This window comes from Eurosta solidaginis, chromosome 5 (assembly GCF_040869045.1).
Source record: "Eurosta solidaginis isolate ZX-2024a chromosome 5, ASM4086904v1, whole genome shotgun sequence".
NCBI lineage: Eukaryota > Metazoa > Arthropoda > Insecta > Diptera > Tephritidae > Eurosta > Eurosta solidaginis.
Genome location: NC_090323.1, coordinates 268,393,972 through 268,415,889, shown reverse-complemented (window position 1 = coordinate 268,415,889; position 21,918 = coordinate 268,393,972). Strand labels below are relative to the sequence as shown.

General features: G+C 34.8%; 2 protein-coding genes across 11 annotated transcripts in view; one reads left to right on the top strand and one right to left on the bottom strand.

Moving 5' to 3' along the window:
- The window catches only part of Fhos (Formin homology 2 domain containing), a 206,518-nt gene extending 201,176 nt beyond the window's left edge, over positions 1 to 5,342 (top strand). For 7 of the 10 annotated variants that reach the window (XM_067790423.1, XM_067790419.1, XM_067790418.1 and 4 more), the window contains one exon: positions 4,268 to 5,342. In XM_067790423.1, coding sequence (XP_067646524.1) covers positions 4,268 to 4,341 — 74 coding nt within the window. In that variant the 3' untranslated portion in view covers positions 4,342 to 5,342. Of the gene's footprint in view, positions 1 to 2,509; positions 2,748 to 2,795; positions 2,893 to 4,267 lie in introns of those variants that run through there. The other 3 variants (XM_067790421.1, XM_067790428.1, XM_067790420.1) reach the window with 2 other exon arrangements.
- Positions 5,343 to 7,220: 1,878 nt separating this feature from the next.
- On the bottom strand, positions 7,221 to 14,858 carry LOC137251812 (uncharacterized; the record flags this gene model as incomplete). Its single annotated transcript, XM_067786690.1, has 7 exons — positions 7,221 to 7,339; positions 7,412 to 7,639; positions 7,703 to 7,990; positions 8,060 to 8,187; positions 8,367 to 8,502; positions 8,567 to 8,719; positions 14,780 to 14,858. Coding segments are annotated over 7 exons (1,131 nt in total), but the record flags the coding sequence as incomplete, so codon positions are not given.
- Between the last annotated feature and the right edge of the window lie 7,060 nt (positions 14,859 to 21,918).

Sequence of the window (21,918 nt, the reverse complement as noted above, 5' to 3'; positions counted from 1 at the left end):
AGGCTGTCGACCCCGACAAGGGTTCTTACTGCATATTGTGTTGATAGGCACGCACTAGGTTGGTCATCGAACTTGCTACCCTTAATGTCGTAATGTTGGAAAGCATGCAGTGCCTGCTGGGTTGATCCGTGATTTCGTAATTGAACGGGTGGAAAGTAAATTTTTTTCCGTAGTTATTTCAATCGAACCGAACTTAATCTACACAAAAACAGTTCAATGGTCTCATGTACTCTTCATCTTCACTATCATTCATCATTTATAGGAACGATTTTGATGCCAGCTGTCCATGTTTTTTCGATAACTGACGCGAATTAGGATTACCAAGGGAGGTCATTACAGAGATTACCTGCCTATCACATCACAGTGGAGGTCTTCCCCTTCCTCAACTTCCAAACTGCGGCGACCTAGCCAGCGAAGTGTTTGGAGTTTAATTTGCTTCGCTATCTTCATATATTACTAAAGCTGTTACAGCTCATCATTATATCTCATTAGATAATTGCCGTCAGCGTCACGAACAAGACCATAAATCTTTCGGAAAGAGCATTTGTTGGCAAGAGTTTTTTTATAATCAACGTGCTTTGCAGAAAGAGTATATTAACTTCGATTGGATAACGGTTGGTTGTACAGGTATAAAGGAATCGAGATATATATAGACTTCCTTATATCAAAATAATCAGAATCGAAAAAAAATTTGATTGAGCCAAGTCCGCCCGTCCAACCGAATGTTCTTTTTAGCTCGCCACTGCTTTGCGGTGTACGAGACCCTTCGATATCCTATAACGACGTGTTATTACACCTAGAAAACCTAAAAACTTTTTAGGCTAGTGATCCCGACAGTATTCCTTCCGTTGTTCTAAAAAGTTGCGCGGAATATTTGTATCGGCCCTTAACGAATATTTTTAATGCTCCTCTAAAGCATGGTGTATTTTCCTGTTTCTGGAAAGAGTCTTTTATTATACCACTGTACAAAAGTGGCAGTAAATCGTGTGTTGCAAACTATAGAGGCATTGCAAAACTTAGCGAAATACCTAAACTTTTCCAATCCATTATAACTAAACAACTAGCTCATTCAGTTTCTCCTATCATTAACCAGGTTCAGCATGACTTCTGCAAAGGCGAGTCAACTGAGTCGATCCTTAAAGAAGATTGATATGAGCCTCAACCTGAATAAATGTAAATTCATGAGTTTTGGTAGAAAATCATTTCAGGTGCACAATTACACGGTTGGTGACTAACGGCTGGAGCAAGTCACTAGATTTATTGACCTGGGCGTTATATTGGACCCAAAACTTGACTTTAAATTTCATATTGAAACTTACGTGACCCGATCGAAAGGAGTTCTTGCTTTTGTTAAACGATGGTCTAAGGAATTTAATGACCCCTACGTAACAAAATCTCTCTTTACTGCCTTAGTGAGACCTATATTGGAGTATGCATCAATCGTTTGGAACCCGCAGTATCAAATCTATCGTGAAAAGCTTGAATCGGTTCAAAAACAATTCCTACTTTTTGCTCTGAGTCATTTGGCGTGGGATCCCAGAAGAAATCTTCCCTCTTACAACAGTCAGTTAAAGGTTATAAACATACCTTCTCTCGAGAGTCGCAGGGAAATGCTTGGTGTGTTTTTTGTGGTGAAATTATTAAGAGGAAAGGTGAATAGCCAACCCCTTTAGAATTGGCTGAAAGTTTTTCTTCTTTTCTAGCTTACGAAAGACGTTTTCAGAAGTTTTTGAAATTTTTTCAAAAAAAAGTTATGAATTTTTAAAAAACACCGTTTTTGTTTTCAAAATGCTATAACTTTTTCACAAATTGAACGTTTGGGATCATTTTTTTTTTTAAATTTGGTTTTAATTTAAAGTTTTTAATTTAAAGTTTTTTTTTTTTTTTGTAATTTTTCAGTTTTTCGAGATTTTTCGAATTTCGCCCTTTTTTCCTCATAAACACCTTTACTTATTCTCCATTTATTTTCGCTTTTAATGCTGGTTCTCAGGTAGGCGAAGTCATTCACAGACTCAAACGTATATCCGTTAACAGTGAAGTGTCTAAAAAGGCGCGAATGCGTTGATTTTTTCTGATGGCTCATTTGATCATTTTCAAAGGCCTTTCTCAAACATTCCAAACACATTTTTTTGCAAGCAATAACTAATTTTTTTCATAAAAAGATTTCTTAAGATGTTTACAAACTAAAATCACATTTTCGAATTGGAAAATCTGCGAAACAATTTAGTTGAGTGGCACTGCATATGCAGCCAATATGTTAATTATTTCTTTTCACATCCAAGTTGCCAATAAATGAGCAATCAAAGCTAAAAATAGACAAATGCCGTTATTTTTATACACCCTTAAATTTTTTTTATAAAAAGTTGCATTATTTTCATAAAAATTTCACTACGGGTTAAGCTGATGCAATTTTTATACAAAACAAGATAAAAATAAAATAAATTTTTGCTGGCGTTATATTTAAAAATAATTAATAATTCATCACTTAATTATTCAAATATTTTTACAGCGCAACAGCTATTAAACACACACATACATAATTTTATTCAAAGTAATTTTTATTTATTTATTTTCTATTAATTTCATATGCCTATCAAATACTTAATTATGTAAAATGCATATCTTCATTAACAATTGGGTTACTATTGCAACTGGATATGATTGTTTTGCTCTTCATTCTTCATTCATATAAACAATGCATTAAAAAAAATCTCACTTGAAAAAATGGCCAAACCGACGACAAAAACTGCCAACTCAACTTTACAATTTTGTTGTTCACAAATTATTGGCTGCAGTGAAGCGATCGCGTACGCGGGAAGGATTCACAGCTGAACGTGCACCAACGCCATAGAAAAAATGTTTTTGGCCTAAATCCATGCACATGACCCATTGGTTAGTGAATATTTCTGTTGGTGTTTTAGCGTTTTTGTTAACTTTATAGCTTTTTGTTTTTTGTAAGTTTTTGATTGTTGCCAGCCAAACGCTAAACGCTGCATGGCCCTTTTCATATATGTATATATTTTTTTTGTGTAATACCAATGTTTAATAGAAAAGTCTCCATGAAAAAAGGCGCATATTTTTTGCCTTTATTATGAAATGATTTAAAGCACATTAATATTTAACACTGCATTCATAACAAATAATTGAGTTTTTAGGATTTGTTATTTGTCATTAAATTTTGTAATAAATGGAATGTGCTGCACTGCGCTGTAATTTAACAAATTACTAACAAAATTTGAGCTGCATGACTGAATCATTTGATATAATTAAAACAGCTGCATGACACTTTCTTTCATTACCTACTTAGAAAAGAACGATTTTCCGTCTTCATGTCAAATTTAAGCTGGGGAGAAATCGCTTTCGGTGCTGTGCCATCTTTAGTGTCATTATTCGTTATTACAATTAAATGAACGAAACAAAATAAAGCACCAAACCTCTTGAAAATGTCTGCATAATTTATCAGTATTCGCTCACCAGCAGAAGATAACCCATTATATTCTTGGTGTATATTTCCATGGATGTTTGTTGACGCCAATGTAACGTAAGGCGCGATAACATCCGAAGAGATTTAATGCAGAGTTTCTCTTCCAACTTGCGTCGTGCTTCCTTCACATGTTTCCTACAAATTGGCGAGACGGGACTCCGAACGGCAGATGAGTTTTCACTGAGAAGCTTTTCATGGCAGAAACACACTCATAGTGCTTGCTAAATCACTACCGAAACAGATGTCGCCCTATTCGTCCTTATGTCGCATTGTTGAAATTTTTCCCAAATTATTAAACAAAATTTTCATAATTTTAAGTAATCTTGGTATAATAACATCCCGACAGCTCCAAATATTCAAGATAAAGCCCAAAAAAAGTCCAGTATCGAATTGTGAAAATTTAAGCCGGTTAATATATTTCGGGATTATTTACTGGCTGACGTCATAAATGGCGTGGGAACTACTTTGTCTTTCTTAAGTGAATAACTCAAATGCGAGTAATGAGATTAATGGCACGAGGTAGAAACTTTTGAATTTTTTGTTGAACATGTTTTTTGAGATTGGTTAACTTAGCTTTCTTCAACGAATTTAACAAATTTTAGAAAAATAAGAAAAAAAAAATATAACAAATAAAAAATTTTAAAATGTTTGCCCCCTCCTACAATATAATTAGCATGCCCCTTACGCTTGAGTGACTAAACTCCAAAGCAAATATGTGAATAACCGCACCCGATTTTCTCCTTAACTAAGTTAAAGTATTTATACATATTTATTTCTTTTCAGTGCGCCGAACGCTTAAGAACGGTCTAACGGAAGAGGAGAAACAACATGTTGCCGCCTTAATAAAAACCTATTAGACAATTAAGTAGTCATATATAGTTGTCGACAGACTGTAGTGCAGATGTAGTCAGTGAAGGAAAATAGAAAAAGAATTATAAAATAGACTGAGAAGAGGGAAAGGAAGATGATTATAATGAAGAAGCTGAAGCTGAAGAAAAAAGCAAACATGAGATTTTTATTAATTCTATATTGGACGATCTCAGGCGATAACACAAAATGGCACAGCTGTGTGCAGCGGAATGTAGTGCCTTTTGAAAACGAGTAGCAGAATTCGGGAAAATATGATAAACCAACGATGCGAATAAAATAAAAAACGAAATGAAAATGTTAGGTGTCAATAAGAAGCATTGAAATTTACATAAAGTAGGGATGCTAATGAGAGAACAAATAGAAATCAAATAAAGAGCTGAAATTTTCTTCAGTAAAAGAAGAAGACTTCGAATTTGAGACAAATAAGAGTGCAAATAAAAAACAAAAAAAAATTTTAATTTCCGAATCGGCCAATGCAAAGTTGTATTTAATAATTCTTTGTTTGTGCACTTTATTTATAACCTAACAACGATATTTTAATCTCAGAGATTAATAATAAAAGTACATTTTTTAATTTTTCCTTGCTTATGAATTACATATGAAAAAATTTATGACTACGCATATATTTCCTAACAAATTTTCTTTATTTTGGTTCAGTGTAATTAAAAAAAATCTAAATTATTTTTTTGTAAAAAAATATTTTCCTTATTTAAAACTTTGTTTATTAATCAATTATTGGTTAAATGTATAAACTTGAAGGCCTTAAAAATGTGGTAAAATTTTTAAATATAACAATTACATAGAAAATAAGACTTCAAAAAACTTGAGTAAAAAGTTTCAAAAACATAATACTGTGCTTTATATTTTATTTATTATTTTTTACTAATAGTGTATCGCAATTGTAATTGTAACGATAATTTAAGAACAATTATTAAGAAATATTAATATGAATATTAATAAACATCACAAAATTTGTTGAGATTAAAAATTCGTTTGTTTCAAATATCTTTTTATTAGGGATATCCGGGTAAGCGGTCGATTTTCGACCAGTGCGATGATAACAAAGGAAATGTAAATCCAGTAAATATTTGTTAATTAGCTTAATCCGTACATCGTTTGGACTTTTTAGACCGCCATTCTTTGGCCTAATTATTTTATATTCGCTAATTTTTCTTCGAATCGGAAAAACAATATCTTCGGGAAAACATATCGCAAACTTTTTAATTAATAATCGATAATGTTTGAATAGCATATCGTTAACCTTTTGATAACAAATCGATACATTTTCTATATCAAATCTAAAACTTTTTTGGTAACATATCAATAAAAACTGATAAATTTTCCATATTAAAAACGATAGTTTTTCGACTACATATCGATACCGTTTTGATAACAAACCCGTAGCTTTATGATAACGAATCGATAACAAATCTATATCTCTTTTATAACATATCGATGATTTTTCAATAAATAACTGATAAGCTAAGCAATTTTCCGCAAGTTGACAGTGCCACCACCCCGCTCGTGGTTTATTTGAACTTGATCAATCACATTTAATTTTTTGTACTGAGCTCATATTTATCGAAATCCAAGCGATTTTGGGAAATTGAGAAGTTACGTACTCACTCTCTCTCCACCCCTTCCACCAGAAATTAATATATGAATCATTATAGCTCAGTACCATTTATTATAGAGCAATGATATTTGCAATATGGATCTTATACAAAATTTAGGGAAGAGCGCAGGATGATTTTGGATAACACTTCGAAGTTATTTCTTTGTTTTCGGCAACTATTCGGGACTATTTCTGGATTATTTGGGGACTATTAACGATAACTAAGATATGGGTAACATTTTGGGAGCACTTTCATGTTGTTCGGGACCGGAAACTATCTCTTATAATTCCGATATAGTTTCCGCATCATTTTGGAGCCATTTCGTTATCACTTCAGGACTCTTTTGTAATATTACAAAACTCTTTTGGAATTACTTGGAGATAATTTCTGCATTGTGTTTGACATAATTTCGGAACGGTTTCTGGATCGATCGGCAACAACTTCGGGAGCAACTCGGAATGAAAACAGGACTGCTGACGGACCATTTCGGAATTTTTATCGGCATCGTTAAGATATAATTTACAAATTATGATGGAACCATTTCATTTTTGATGTCCGTGCTCTTTCGAAATCGCTATTGTTTGATGTTTTCAACACCATTTCGGGACAATTTCCAGGTAATCTCTATTATATTTCAGTATCACATTTGGATATTTGTTTTCCGGAAGTGGTTTTCTGGATCACTTCATATCGGTATCATTTCGAGACTGTTGCGGTATCGTATTCAGGTTCACTGCGGGTTTAGTTAAGGAGTGACGTCAAGACGTTTTGGACTGTTTTCAATATGTTTTCAGCACCATTTCGGGACTATTTCCATATTATTTTGAGTATATCTCCGCAGCATTTTATGACCGTTTTTGGAATAGTTTAAAGAATTTTTTTGGATTATTTCAGAACTGTTATTGGTTTCTTTAGTATACTTAGGTAGTTGTCCCTTAATACTACAGAATTTTGGATTATCCTTCTATCCATAGCAACATCAGATGTATTTTTATGAAGAAAATATTCATAGCAGATAATATTTTAGAGATTAACGAACTCTTCTAACTCAGGACCTGTGGAACGCAATCGCATTCCTCGCAAAAGTGATAGGTAACGCACTAACTGATTTTCAAATATCAAACCCAACCGTTTTAAAACAATTTTTTATTTTTTTATGTTTTTTTTTTTTCAGATCAAAAAGTACAACAATTATCTTAACTACAAACTAGAAATAAATAAAACAAAAACTTATAAGAAATTTTTAAAACTTAAAAACCATTTGTGCAAGGCTGCTGCACATAATCTAAACAAAATCCACGGTTCTCAACATCAAGCGGCGCTTCAATGCCATCCGTGTGAAAGTAGAGACGAAACGGGCGTACGCTTGCTGAAATTGAGAAAATCAATACGAAAAGTTTATGAAAATTTTACAAACTAAAAAAAATTTAATTTTGCCTACATTGTACAGTTCGTTGTATGGTGCCGACCTCAGCGCTAAAAGTTCCACCACAAACCCGATCCTCGCAAGCAGCCAAAGGTGGTATACGATCCACAGAGCGCATACAACCGATCAGCAGCCAATCCATAATGCAGGTATTTTGTGTGACTTGCGTACCACCACCCACCATAGAGCCGGTGGGATTATTCGAGTTTCCGGAAATGGTGAAAGAACGCGAGCGATTATTTTCTTTAAATAGAAAAATTAATATATTATTTGAGCTAAATGAAATTCAGAGTAGTCAATACACACCGGTATCTGGACAGGCATTATATTGTATGCTACAAAAATTACGCTCCGCGCGTATACAAATGCTATAATCCTGATTGGAGAGTTGTCGCCCCGTTACGGTATTAAAATTGAAACTGCGTACACGCCCACTAATGCCCGTGTAATATTGCAAACAGCCATGATCGGCTCTACTCACACTGCTGCAGAGTATTTGAGTAACTCGTATGCGCCAAATACGCGAAAATGTGCCGCTCGTTATCACTGAGAGCACAATAGCGTTGCTCTGTCCTAAACCAGCGTCAATGTACACTGTAAAAAATTGGAAAGTTTTATTTTTTTTTTTTTTTTTTGTATTGATATTATGGGGAAAACACTCACTATGATCACCTGTTGAGGTTCCACAAATTGTGGGTATAGGATTGCCACCAGACACAAGAAATTGGTCTTGATTACAAACGTGATTCAATGGCTCAGGCGGAGTGATCACAAACATATCTAAATCAAGTCTGAAAATACCGATACGAACGGTTATGTGGATTGAAAGTTAAAAAAAAAGAGTTTGCGTGGTAGTAACTCTACCAGCTCATTCATAAAAATAAAAATTGATTTATAAAGCCCTAGTAATAGAAGTTGGTATGGAAATATCATTTAAACATTTTTTTTAATAGGAAGCGTTACCCTTTACCTTAATTGACATACATCTGGATGTAGCTTTTGTACCGTAACTTGACAACTGCCAGTGCCATCGTAGATGTCCGGATGATATGGATTAACAAAATATGTCAAATTTTCACGAATAACGCCACCGCAAGTTTGCAGAACTAGAAAATTAGCAGAAGTTACCATGTGATTTTTTAACTTAGTTTAAAATTTCATTGTAATTACAAACACAACATATTCCGAAACCGCCCGCACAAGGGCCCGCTGGTATGCCCGCGCGCAGCAAACATTCTTTGCTTGGTATGCAATTTCCCAACTCACCAGTTGGCGCCGTACATGTGGCTGTTCCCACTGGAGTCACACTAAATATCGGTAGGACTGAAAAGTAGAGTAGTAAAGTAGTTGTTATAAATGAAAAAAATGTATGTTCTACAGACATTAATTCAGCCATTAATGTCTCCTTCCAACTAAATTTAATCCCTGCAAAATTATTCGAAATCCTCTAAGTTATTTTTAGGCACAAAATGCTGATTTTGGGTGCGGATTCCGTATCTCCTAAAATATATATTAAAAAGCTCAGTTTGAAAGTAGAACTGGTTGTTCCTGAATATAGAATTCTGAGTATACTATTTCAAAGCTATGACAAGTATGAAGAATTCTGAGCTTAGGTTCTTAGAAGGAAGAGACAATTTCGCCTGTCGCCTGGGTTGGCTGCTTTCTCTCTTTGTAGGTTGGTAATTGACTTAGTTCTAAAGTAATTTAAAAGGTCTGACAACAGTTTGCAGTGAGCGATATGTTCCCTTAATACGATTCATTACTTCCTCTGTATTAGGTTTAGTTCATCCTTGTCTGCAAATTTCAATACAAAATTGTGGAATCTTGCAATCGATTTTTTAGAACTTCTCGTAGAGCAAGGGTCCTGAAATTTGGAGCTTATTGCAGACACCGACGATTATTTAACATAAGAACAAACAACTCCCGTTAGGTGGCGCAGGGGCCGTGGTATTAAAAAAATAGTTCGAAATTAGAAATTTTGTTTAAGAGTTTTATGTAACTTGCAAGCCAGCAGAGACCTGAGATTGCGGACATAATTTGAGGCCCTATAAAATTGTAATATTAGGATAGACATATTTTCTAGATGGGATAGATATTAAAGATATTTAAAAAGTTCATCATATTGAGGAACCTTGCAATCGATATTTAGATAAAAAGGAAGTTCGTACGAGATTTGGAGTTTAGAGAACGGTTTAAAACGTAATTTCGCTGTCAGCTGGTGAAATTTAAAATGTGATTCCGAGTTCAATGTCGCGATATTTAGGAAATTCATTCTTATCGGAGAGAATCCAGCGATCAGTTTTTTGGAGACTTACATTAAGCTACAAACTTAATATGTGATAGGTATTTGATAATCCGATGACAATACATTTCATAAGGGGAAGAACACGATAGGTGGGGCCCGGGCGAGATATTTGGTAATTTCGTACTAAACGGAGGAGTATTGCGATGAAGTTTTAAGAAAATTTTGAGTTACAAAACTAAAACCTCACACATAGTTCGGTGGATCAAGCCAACAAAAAAAAAAAAAACGATAAAAAATCGCTAGGTGGCGCACTGCTCGAAATAATAAACAAACTCATGAGAGATTTATAATTTTTCTATAGATTTTTATGTAACTTTCAGGAGAACTAGAGGCTTTCAATTTTAAACTAAATTCAAAGGCCGGGAAACTGCAATATTTATCACAAAAAGCTCCGCTAGGAGGCGCCAGATCGATATATTTAGAAAAATCATACGGCACTGAAGGAACAAGTTTGCGGTTAGTTTTTAAGAGACTTGCCACTGAGCTACAAATTTGAAGCAAAGCAAAGAACACCAGGACCATACAACATAGAAAAAGGTCCACTAGATGGCGCACGGTTTAAAATTATTAGAAAATTCGAACGAGAGTTTGGAGTTTTTTTTCCCCCCTAAGCTAGAGACGTGAAATTTTAAAAATATTTTAGAGGCCAAAGGCAGTAAAATACCTATCAAAAACAGTTCCTCAATGGGACCCACGATTCGATGGGATGAATCTTGCAACCAATATTTAAAAGTCATGCAGTTGAGCTACAAATTTGAAAGTTCACACATTGTTCAGATCACCAAGACAATACAATAAAAGGGATAATGAAAAATAAATTGGGAGAATTTATCTTGTAACACATAAATTTTGATTTGAAATTTTAACAATTGTCATTACAAACAACTAATAACAAACAAATCAAGTAAGGAAGGTTAAGTTCGGGTGTAACCGAACATTACATACTCAGTTGAGAGCTAGGGTGACAACATAAGGGAAAATAACCATGTAGGAAAATGAACCGAGGTAAACCCTGGAATGTGTTTGTATGACATGTGTATCAAATGAAAGTCATTAAAGAGTATTTTATGAGGGAGTGGGCCATAGTTCTATAGGTGGACGCCATTTAAGGATATAGCCATAAAGGTGGATCAGGGTTGACTCTAGAATGCGTTTGTACGATATGGGTATCAAATGAAAGGTGTTAATGAGTATTTTAAAAGGGAGTAATCCTTAGTTCCATAGGTGGACGCCGTTTCGAGATATCTCCATAAAGGTGGACCAGGGGTGACCCTAGAATTTGTTTGTACAATATGGGTATCAAAAGAAAGGTGTTAATGAGTATTTTAAAAGGGAGTAATCCTTAGTTCCATAGGTGGACGCCGTTTCGAGATATCGCCACAAAAGTGGACCAGAGGTGACCCTAGAATTTGTCTGTACAATATGGGCATCAAACGAATGGTGTGAATGAGTTTTTTAAAAGGGAGTGCGCCTTAGTTCTATAGGTGGACGCCGTTTCGAGATATTGCCATAAAGGTGGACCAGGTGTGACTCTAGAATGTGTTTGTACGATATGGGTCTCAAATTAAAGGTATTAATGACAGTTTTAAAGGGGAGTGGTGGTAGTTGTATATGTGAAGGCGTTTTCCAGATATCGACCAAAATGTGGACCAGGGTGACCCAGAACATCATCTGTTGGATACCGCTAATTTATTTATATATGTAATACCTGTCAAGATTTTAAGGATTTTTTATTTCGCCCTGCAGAACTTTTTCATTTTCTTCTACTTAATATGGTAGGTGTCACAACCATTTTATAAAGTTTTTTCTAAAGTTATATTTCGCGTCAATAAACCAATCCAATTACCTCACCATGTTTCATCCCTTTTTTCGTATTTGGTATAGAATTATGGCATTTTTTCATTTTTCGTAATTTTCGATATCGAAAAGTGGGCGTGGTAATTGTCGGATTTCGTTCATTTTTCATACCAAGATAAAGTGAGTACAGGTAAGTACGTGAACTAAGTTCATTAAAGATATGTCGATTTTTGCTCAAGTTATCGTGTTAACGGCCATGCGGAAGGACAGACGAACGACTGTGTATAAAAGCTGGGCGTGGCATCAACCGATTTCGCCCGTTTTTACAGAAAACAGTTAACATCATAAAATATATGCCCCTACCAAATTTCAAAAGGATTGGTTAATTTTTGTTCGACCTATGGCGTTAAAAGTATCCTAGACAAATTAAATGAAAAAGGGCGGAGCCACGCCCATTTTGAAATTTTCTTTTATTTTTGTACTTTGTTGCACCATATCATTACTGGAGTTGAATGTTGACATAATTTACTTATATACTGTAAAGATATTAAATTTTTTGTTAAAATTTTACTTTAAAAAAAATTTTTTTTTAAAAGTGGGCGTGGTCCTTCTCCGATTTTGCTTATTTTTATTAGGCGTACATATAGTAATAGGAGTAACGTCCCTGCCAAATTTCATCACGATATCTTCAACGACTGACAAATTACAGCTTGCAAAACTTTTAAATTACCTTCTTTTAAAAGTGGGCGGTGCCACGCCCATTGTCCAAAATTTTACTAATTTTCTATTCTGCGTCATAAATTCAACTCATTTACCAAGTTTCGTCGCTTTATCTGTATTTGGTAATGTATTATCGCACTTTTTCGGTTTTTCGAAATTTTCGATATCGAAAAAGTGGGCGTGGTTATAGTCCGATATCGTTCATTTTAAATAGCGATCTGAGATGAGTGCTCAGGAACCTACATACAAAATTTCATCAAGATACCTCAAAATTTACTCAAGTTATCGTGTTAACGGACGGACGGACGGACATGGCTCAATCAAATTTTTTTTCGATCCTGATTATTTTGATATATGGAAGTCTATATCTATCTCGATTCCTTTATATATGTACAACCAACCGTTATCCAATCAAACTTAATATACTCTGTGAGCTCTGCTCAACTGAGTATAAATATAAAGGAAGAAGACAATTTATGCATGTTTAATGTAATCTTTACTGCGGAGGTTCTAATCAAGTTGAACTTTAAGTAATTGCTCATCCAAAACACTTTTTGAGTCATCCTCTGGGTTGTTTGTTGCAGACAACGGTGACGAGTTTCACTTTAGACTTGTGAAATGTGCTTCGATTCTCTAAGTTGAGGAATTGGTAATTCTCAAGTGCTTAGACTAGTTTAGGTCGATGGGCAGAAGATCATTTGGTCAGCATAAAGGTTATAAGACAACGGCGTCGGAAGCTATGGTATTATTGAGAATCGTCGCGTTCCTACGATAAATATTCAATTATGACTGATACGTACTCGATATAAATCTTTCCGAAGCCGAAACCGCAAAATTGGGGCTTGTTCTGTAAAAATATGGATAGTCAACCACGAACTCATTCAACGATTCCACCTCATTATTCTTTATGCAGCTATAGAAAGAAAAGGTTTCCAAAAGATTAAGTCTTGGCGCGTAGATTTTCAGTTCGAAAATGATCAATGGAAACGCAATTAGATGAAGGCAAGAAGGATCTTGCTACTCCGTTAAAGAGACGCATGACGAATCTGTTATTATAATTCTATTGTTTTGTTGTCGATGGCAAAATGGGTGGTTGGGGCTCAGTTTGCTGCAGTAGTAGCCCCGCAGCACTGAACGACATTGGCTTATGCTTTAAATATTGTAAAACTGGTTCAGCACTGCTAGTTTCGGATTAATTATGTTACCGAGCAAAACGTGTGTAGCTCTCATGAGTTCGGCAAGACTTCTAGGAGTTCAACGGCTCACTAATATGCCGGGATGTGCTGTTACGAAGCACTTTGGGGAATCGAAGCTACGGTCAACCACTTTGTGTAAGGCATCAGGCGACTTTAGCTGTGTTTAAAAGGTTAGGTATCATCCACTGATCGGCGGCCGCCGTGGTTTGGTTGTAGCGCCTACCACACCGAAGATCCTTGGTTCAAGTCCCGGGCAAGCACCAAAAATTTCCAAACACGTTTTGTTAATTAGACAAGTTTTTCTAAACGGGGTCGCCCCTCGGCAGTGATTTGACAAAGCTTCTCATTTAAAACTTATCTGCTTTGCAGACTCCGTTCAGGGTCGGCGTAAAACATGTAGGTCCCGTCCGGCTTATTTGTAGGAAAAGCTTAAAGGAGCACCACGCAAACTGGAAGAGGAGATCGGTCTAAAATCCTTTGTAGGTTATCGCACCTTGTATTCTTTTATTCGCTGATCGGACTACATCCCGCATTTTGTAGTTAGCGACACCATATCGATATTTTTTATTCGATGACGTACATTTTGCTATATGAGGAGTTCCAAAACGAAACTCAATAAATGACTCATAACAAGTTCTTAGATAAATACGAAAAAGTGCTCAGTCTTAAATGTAGCCCATTTTCATTTCGAAATGGAACCTTCGCAATATGCTAGTAAATATTTCTTTCTTTTTAGTTTCTCTTAAACACAAAATATTTGAATACTCAATTATTATAAGCCGGTGTTAAGCTCATGAGTTCTTAAATAGTATGTATAAATTGAACATACCATTAAACAAACAAACATTAATATGTAAGACTGAGTTAGGCCTAGTCAGTAAACGCAGGTGTAGAAAGTGTGAGTTGCAGGGAGAAACGGTTGAGGACGTTCTGTGTTCGTGGCCTGCGCTTTCCAGGTCCAAGCTCCAGCTATTAGGGGCGAAAGAGTTGCCAGATATCGAGGCATCAATTGAGCTAGGTCATAGAAAACTTCTTGTATTTGCCAAGAGAACGGAGTTCTTCTATAACATAAGTCCTGGCACCTGATTGTGGTTCTTCCATTTGGTCGCCAGCAAATTCTGGTAACACTACAGACACATTTAGTATATGTGTGATCTTATTGGCCCGCCAGTTCAACCTAGCCTACTTCACATAAAGATTATTACATATGTTTTAGAAACGATGTTAAATCCAATTCATTTCTCTAAAAAAGCTGAGGGTGCACTTATTCCGTTTTGGTTTGGAACTGCTCGTAAATGGTATCCACTTTACAATTAAAAGCAACATTGCATTTTTTAACTCTCCAAGAACACATCATCAACATACACCTTGAATCGCGAGTACTTATGGTTGGCATCCATTTAGTACCAAATATCATATCCTTCCACGAACTGCCTGCTTCAACTTTACACGAATTATGCGAAAAACCGAATATTAATGAAATAACGAGCCGAATCAAAAATTTATTACAGTTTGTATATAGCAAAGGATGATTATCTTTAAACATATTATTTATTAGCGCACAAATTTTGTTTGATGTTATAAATTTTAGATGATCAACTATTCCGACTGTCTGCAATTGATGTACTGTGGCGCGTGCGCGATGGCGGTCGTAATTTATGTGGCAAACATTTTTGGTGCCAAGCTGCTCTGTACGCATAGTTAGTCAACAAGTGGTGCTAGAAAAACAGTTTAATGACCGTCAACAGGGTTGATTATATGAATTTGATAATTGGCAAAAATGCTATGATTAAACAAATAAAAAAATTCAAAACCAAAAAAAGCGAAAATTAAACAAATTAAAAAACGACGCTGTCTAGTGGGTGTTAACCGCTACGCTTCTGACAATGCTGATGAACGCTTTGATGTTGTTGGAATGTTGACGTATCGGTGGATGAAAGTCTTGCATATGAAAAATTTGTAAAACTCATAAATAATTTGTTGTTTATGTTGTAAAGCAATTAGTCGCGCTACAATTAATTGGTGACTAAGGTAAATGCACGTGCTAGCACACACACACCTTAGAATACAGTTGATGACATTTGGATTGTTTTTTCTACAATTGGGTGGCAAAAAAGGTGTTGGGATTTAAAGGTGCGAAGATGCATAAGATAATTAATTTCTAAAATTTTTGGATCGGAAACTTTAGGAAAGTTTTATTTTAAACTTCTACTATAAGTAAAAGCAGGAATATATTAAGTGCAAGCCAATGCTAGAAATACTGCTAACCTTTTTCAGCATGAATGCGATGTGGTGAAATGTTCCCGTTTTATGCAATTGTTGGTACTTTAGGCCTGATTAAGGTGGGTATAGAAGCGAAAAGAGTTACAAAGCATTTCATTGCTATTTTATGGCGTTGTTAAAGCGTCAAAGCGAAGTAACGCGATCAAAAGGTTTATGTAAATCCACCTTTACATTTACGGTAGCGACTACAAAGCGATGTTCAAAGGAACACGGCAATGAATCAAGAATATCACAGCTGCTAGATTAAATCCAAGCCTATTCTGTGACCGTGAACACATCGAATCATGAAAATATTTCAAGGCGTAACTACAAATTAAAATTGATTTGCGCTGTTTTAGCAACAATTCTTTGATTTTTCCTCACAGGATTATATGTATGTAGATACCTTCACATTATATTGAAAGTAACTATCCCATCCTTCCCATCAGATTGATCCATCAACAAGATAGAAACCATACCACTTAATGCCAAAATAGGAGCCAGCACGGTACGCCTGGTAAATGTAAAACATCGACTATATTTTCTAAAGGTAATATGCAGCAAATAAGAGATCGCAATATGACTTAAATATGGCATAATGAAAAAATAAAGTTTTAAAATTTGTTTCAAAGAGATACCCTAATAACCCCGGGAAGATCCCGAGGGAGTCCCCAAAATTATACCGAAATGACCGCCAAATGAACCGGGAGGACCCGAGAGAGTCTCCCAAATCATCCCGAAAAGTTTTCCCAAATGACCCCAACAGGACCCCAAGGGAATCCCAAAATCATCCCGAAACTACCCCCGGGGCATCCACAGGAATTCACCGAAAGCGCTCCGAAATGAGCCGCAAATGACCTTGGAAGAATCCCTCGGGGTAGACTCCGAAATGACCGTCAAATGAAATGCTAAACAACCAGTTTTTGATGAATATCCAGAAACCTGGGCATCTCAAAAGGCATCATATTGAAGAGGCCCGCCTCCTATGGACTAAAGAAGTCAACTCCGCAAGTATTATGAAGAAGAAAAAGATCACAAGAAGGTCTTCAGAGTATTCTACCAAAACGCGTCGGACTTCTATGCCAGTCGTTGTCCGGCGATCCCCGTTCTGAAAATCAAATACCCTAAGCTCGCTCGTCACTCTAGCTCAACCTCGATCCGGGTACTATAACTATAAATTTAACTCTTACATATCCAGAACCAACCCCGACATACATAATTCATTATCTACTTGTAACATGTCCCACATGACAGCAAACATCTTTTCAATTGCAAAGTGGGACCAACTCCTCTAACACCCCTTTCTCTCTGGTCCTCTCCTGTTGAAAGTTCAAGTTTCCTTGGACTCCCGTTAGAGGATATTGATGACAATTTGTAAGTAATCGCACATTTTTGATGGGGCGAGGCACTGCTACAACAACAACAACGCGTTAACATTCCAGAAATCGATTTTACGTGCCTAGAGATAATCACATCAAACAAATACCAAATTTAACTTTTAGATGGCAACCACAATCAAGAATGTCCTATTTGTTACTTAATTGTTAGTCCGGAATCGGTAGTTAAGGCTGTACTTTGTGAGAAAATGTATCAATGACATTCGCAAATAATTTCGCTTTTATTTAAATAATCCTAGCACCAGAGAATTTAAACACAATGAGAAGGCGTTATTTTGGCATCCACTGCTTACGATCCATTTGCATGTGACACGTCTTGCACTTCACCACTATTCCCCAAATTCATGTTAACTTAACAGGGTGCAAGACGTAACAGAAAATTCTCTTAACGATTTTCTCTGTTCGTCTGTTACCAAAAAATTCTCTGATCAGAGCAAGTATATTGCAAATTTAATTCTCTGATTTTTTGTAGATAAATTATGATGGTTGGAAGGTTGAAGTCTTCGGCACAGCCGAAGACAGTTCTGTCCTTACTTGTTTTTTTTTATATTCAAAGTGTGAATTTGAATCTGTGCCTATGATTCAGGGCAAAACAAAAACAAAAGTGCTACAAGTGTATAGGGGTTGAGCAGCTCCGATGTAAAGAAATATTTTGACAAGTATAAAATACATTATTCAGTCAACAAATATAGTCAAAAAAGATTCAGAAAGCTGAATTAAAAATTATTATAAATTTTTGATCTCCTAAAGTAAACACATTTGATTCAAATATGATTCCAAAATGTGGTTGAAAAAATATATTCAGTGTTTGATCATCTAAAGTATTCATATTTGATTATTTCTTTTGTTCAATTGTATGGTAACTCATTATTTTGTCAGAAAGAGTAATCAAATTATATTGATATGTAGGGAAATTGAAAATTTAATCACCTAAATGGTGAGTGGGTATAAACAAACCTAGATTGGTATATACATATGTACACACATATATTCCTAAACTAAAGATCAGCCTACACCCCCATTTCCCACCCACTCCATTGATACCAATATATCCATGCATAAGCTAACAAATGTTTGTACATTCACATGTTCAAATAAAAGACAAACCGTTTCAATCAACCACTTCCTACAAAAACTATTCTTACGCACAAGCATATGTACAAATCTATGTTCATATGTAAGCTAAGAAATATTTTTATATTCGCATGTTGACAAACAAAACAAAATTCACTTCAACCATCCAACCATGCGCACAAGCACACATACATATGTACATATGTATGCTCATGTTTTGTATGTAAATCGCAAAATCCTGAAAACTAGCTTCCTCTTTATTTTTCATTCATAAATGCTTCTTCTTAAGTTGTCCAAATAGATGATAGAATTTTGCAATTCAGCAACATGGTATTTGATAAAATCGTCAAAAGACAATTTTTTGCGATTTTATAAATTCCAACTTCGATGCATATTGGGGGTATTCATTGTGACGAGCATAACTACTTTCATAACCCCGTACTTTTCCTTTGAAATAATACCAAACTATTTATAAGCCTGTATGAAAGTACTAATATGGTAGTAAAAAATGCAAATAAACATGCACAGATATTGCCTAGTAAATGCCCACTAACATATTAACAATATAATCTAAAAATTTCCATCCATTGTTCATATAAATTATTGCAAATAATTTTCTCATATCCTGAATTGCCGAGTTGTCACAGCTTATGGACATTTTTATTTGCTATTTGAAACCCCCTATCATATTCTGCCGAAAAATTGTTCGCGCAGTCACGCAGCCAAATTTGCAGCAACTGTGTTGCAGTTGCTACATAAGAGTGGTGTTTTACCCGTTTCTGGCCCGAATTCGTACTGTGACGTCATACTGTATATGCTGACTTGTTTATCACATGTCAGTACAAAGCAAGAATTTTACATTATTTTCATAGATAAAAATTAATATATGGGAGCGGCGAAATAAACTAAAGTAATTTTGCGAAGAAATATAACATTATTTCGCAAAAGAGCAATAAATTCGTTTATTTTAATTTTATAATAAATTCCCCTTTTAGCTGTGAGTTATTAAAGGTATAAACGGCAACACTTTTAACCACCGACGACACATAATTTGGCTCGTGCCTATTGTATTTCGTCGGCTAATTGCTACGAGCATTGATATTTACATATCCATGGCCGTATACGCGGATTGCCATAATTGATTTGGTCGCTTCATAACGCGGAAAGCGACAAGTTGTTTTATTAATAACTTAAGCCACTGCCACAGCATCAAAGCGACCAAGCTTTTTATACATGTCTGCCTTTAATTGGAGTATTATTGAATATGTATATATGTATGTACATTTGTACTTTTTTGCTTTGGTTTGTATTTTCATACATATATATTCAATGATACAATGCTCAACATCTGATCAGCAGGCACATGTCTTTTGTGTATTGTTGGTCTTATTTACATATTTAAGGGTTGATTTGAGGCAGGTCAAATGTATTTAAGTTTGACTTGGCTTATCAAACCTGCCTTTCAAAATATTCAAGTACATAGATACTTACATCATTGTACTGAATAACACATATAAAATGCTTTAGGAAATTTCTTTATAGGTACCTCCCTCCCACCCATAGTCCAAATAATAACTAAATATTTTTTTATTTATTCAATTGTTATCAAATATTTTATTTATTTCAATTTTTCAATTCATTAATAATTCATACTTCATGGTTAATGTGCATACATTTTATGCAAATTAACGTTTTATAAATATGCAATGGATTTCGTGTGCACAGAAATTCCAAGTGTGCAAATGCCGTCGGCAAAACACTATTTGCATGCATATTTCAATATGCATACATTTTCCTAACATTTTAATTTATTAACAAAAAGGGATGGGATAATTCATAAATGTATGATTAATTTACATACATTTCATGAAAGGGCATATTTTGGGTATATGAATAGGTTTTTGTTTGTAAAGAAATAAGCAAAATTTCTGCAATTTGCATCAACATAAAACAAGCAAATATATTGCTATTATTATATTAATTAAGTTCAAATTCATATTAAATCATAAAACAAGCAAATATATTGCTACAAGTAATAAAATTTAAATTTAATTAATCCTACTAAATACCTATATTCCCACAAAGAAATCATATTAAGAGAAAATTCAGAGAATTTATACATCAGCTGAAACTGTTGACAGAAAATTTTCTGCCGTTAACTGGTTAACATTGAAATTGGATTGTGTGTGGTGAAGTGCAAGACGTGTTCACATGCAAAAAAGTTGGAATCTAGCAAAAACGCCTTCTCATTGTGTTTAAATTCTCTGCTAGCACATTGCTAACAAATGCCGCTGCAACATTTCCTGTTGAAAATTACTGAAGTCTCATATCAACAATTTTGCAATTCTCACCATTTTAACGCTCACTGAACTGTCACTTTTACGCTAAAGTGTTAAATCTTGACGAAATCAAAAACACAGTAAAACAAAACAATGCTAAAAAAAGTCATTTTCATATTACAGAGCAAGAGCAGATGGCGTAATAATAATAGCAATGATAATAATAATATTAATAATGGTAAACTGCAGGCGACGGCCGCATTGGTGTGGTGGTAGCGTGCTACGCCCATCACACCGAAGATCCTGGGTTCATGCCCCGAGTAAAGCGACATTAAAATCTTAGAAACAAGTTTTTCTAAGCGGGGTCGCCCCTCGGCAGTGATTAGGCAAACACTCCGAGTGAATTTCTGCCATGAAAATCTTTTCAGTGACAGCTCATCTACCTTGCAGATGACGTAGGTCCTGTCCAGTCAATTTGTAAAAAAAATAATGGGAGCATGACGCAAATTGGAGGAGAAGCCAGGCCTAAAATTTATTTTTAAACTCCAGTACTTTTAAGCTCCACAATTATGTAATTATAATAACGTTAGTGGAAATTTGATTATACCTTATACTTTAATCATACAGGCCAAACAACGGTACAAATCTATGGTTAGCTTTTAATTATTTTTAATTTGAAACAGAAAATACATCAATTGAAAATTTCTTTCACAAGTTTTTGTTGTTTTGCGCTGGCGGAAAAATGGGTCAATGTAATACTCAGTAATTACTACATGGCGTGCTATAACCACCAAAATGGCGTAAGCGGTAAAAATTTTTAATATTCCCATTGTAATAGGAATGCTCGATCCAGTTTGGATCCAGAAGATATTGTTATCGAAAATAGCTAGGCAAAGTCCAGGCTCTATTTTTTTCTTAAAGTTTCATTGTTCGTTTCTTTAATGGTGTGTTCAATTTATACTTATTATTTAAGAATTCATTAGCTTAACACCAGCTTATAAAAATTGAATATTCAAGTATTATATGTTTAAGAGAAACTGAAAAGAAAGAAACATTTACTGGCATCAGAGAATTTAAACACAATGAGAAGGCGTTTTTGCTAGATTCCAACTTTTTTGCATGTGAACACGTCTTGCACTTCACCACACACAATCCAATTTCAATGTTAACCAGTTAACAGCAGAAAATTCTCTGTCAACAGTTTCAGCTGGTGTATAAATTCTCTGGATTTTCTCTTAATATGATTTCTTTGTGGGAATATATGTAGGTATTTTGTAGGATTAATTAAATTTAAATTTTATTACTTGTAGCAATATATTTGCTTGTTTTATAATTTAATATGAATTTTAACTTAATTGATATAATAATAGCAATATATTTGCTTGTTTTATGTTGATGCAAATTGCAGAAATTTTGCTTATTTCTTTACAAACAAAAACCTATTCATATACCCAAAATATGCCCTTTCATGAAATGTACATATGTAAATTAA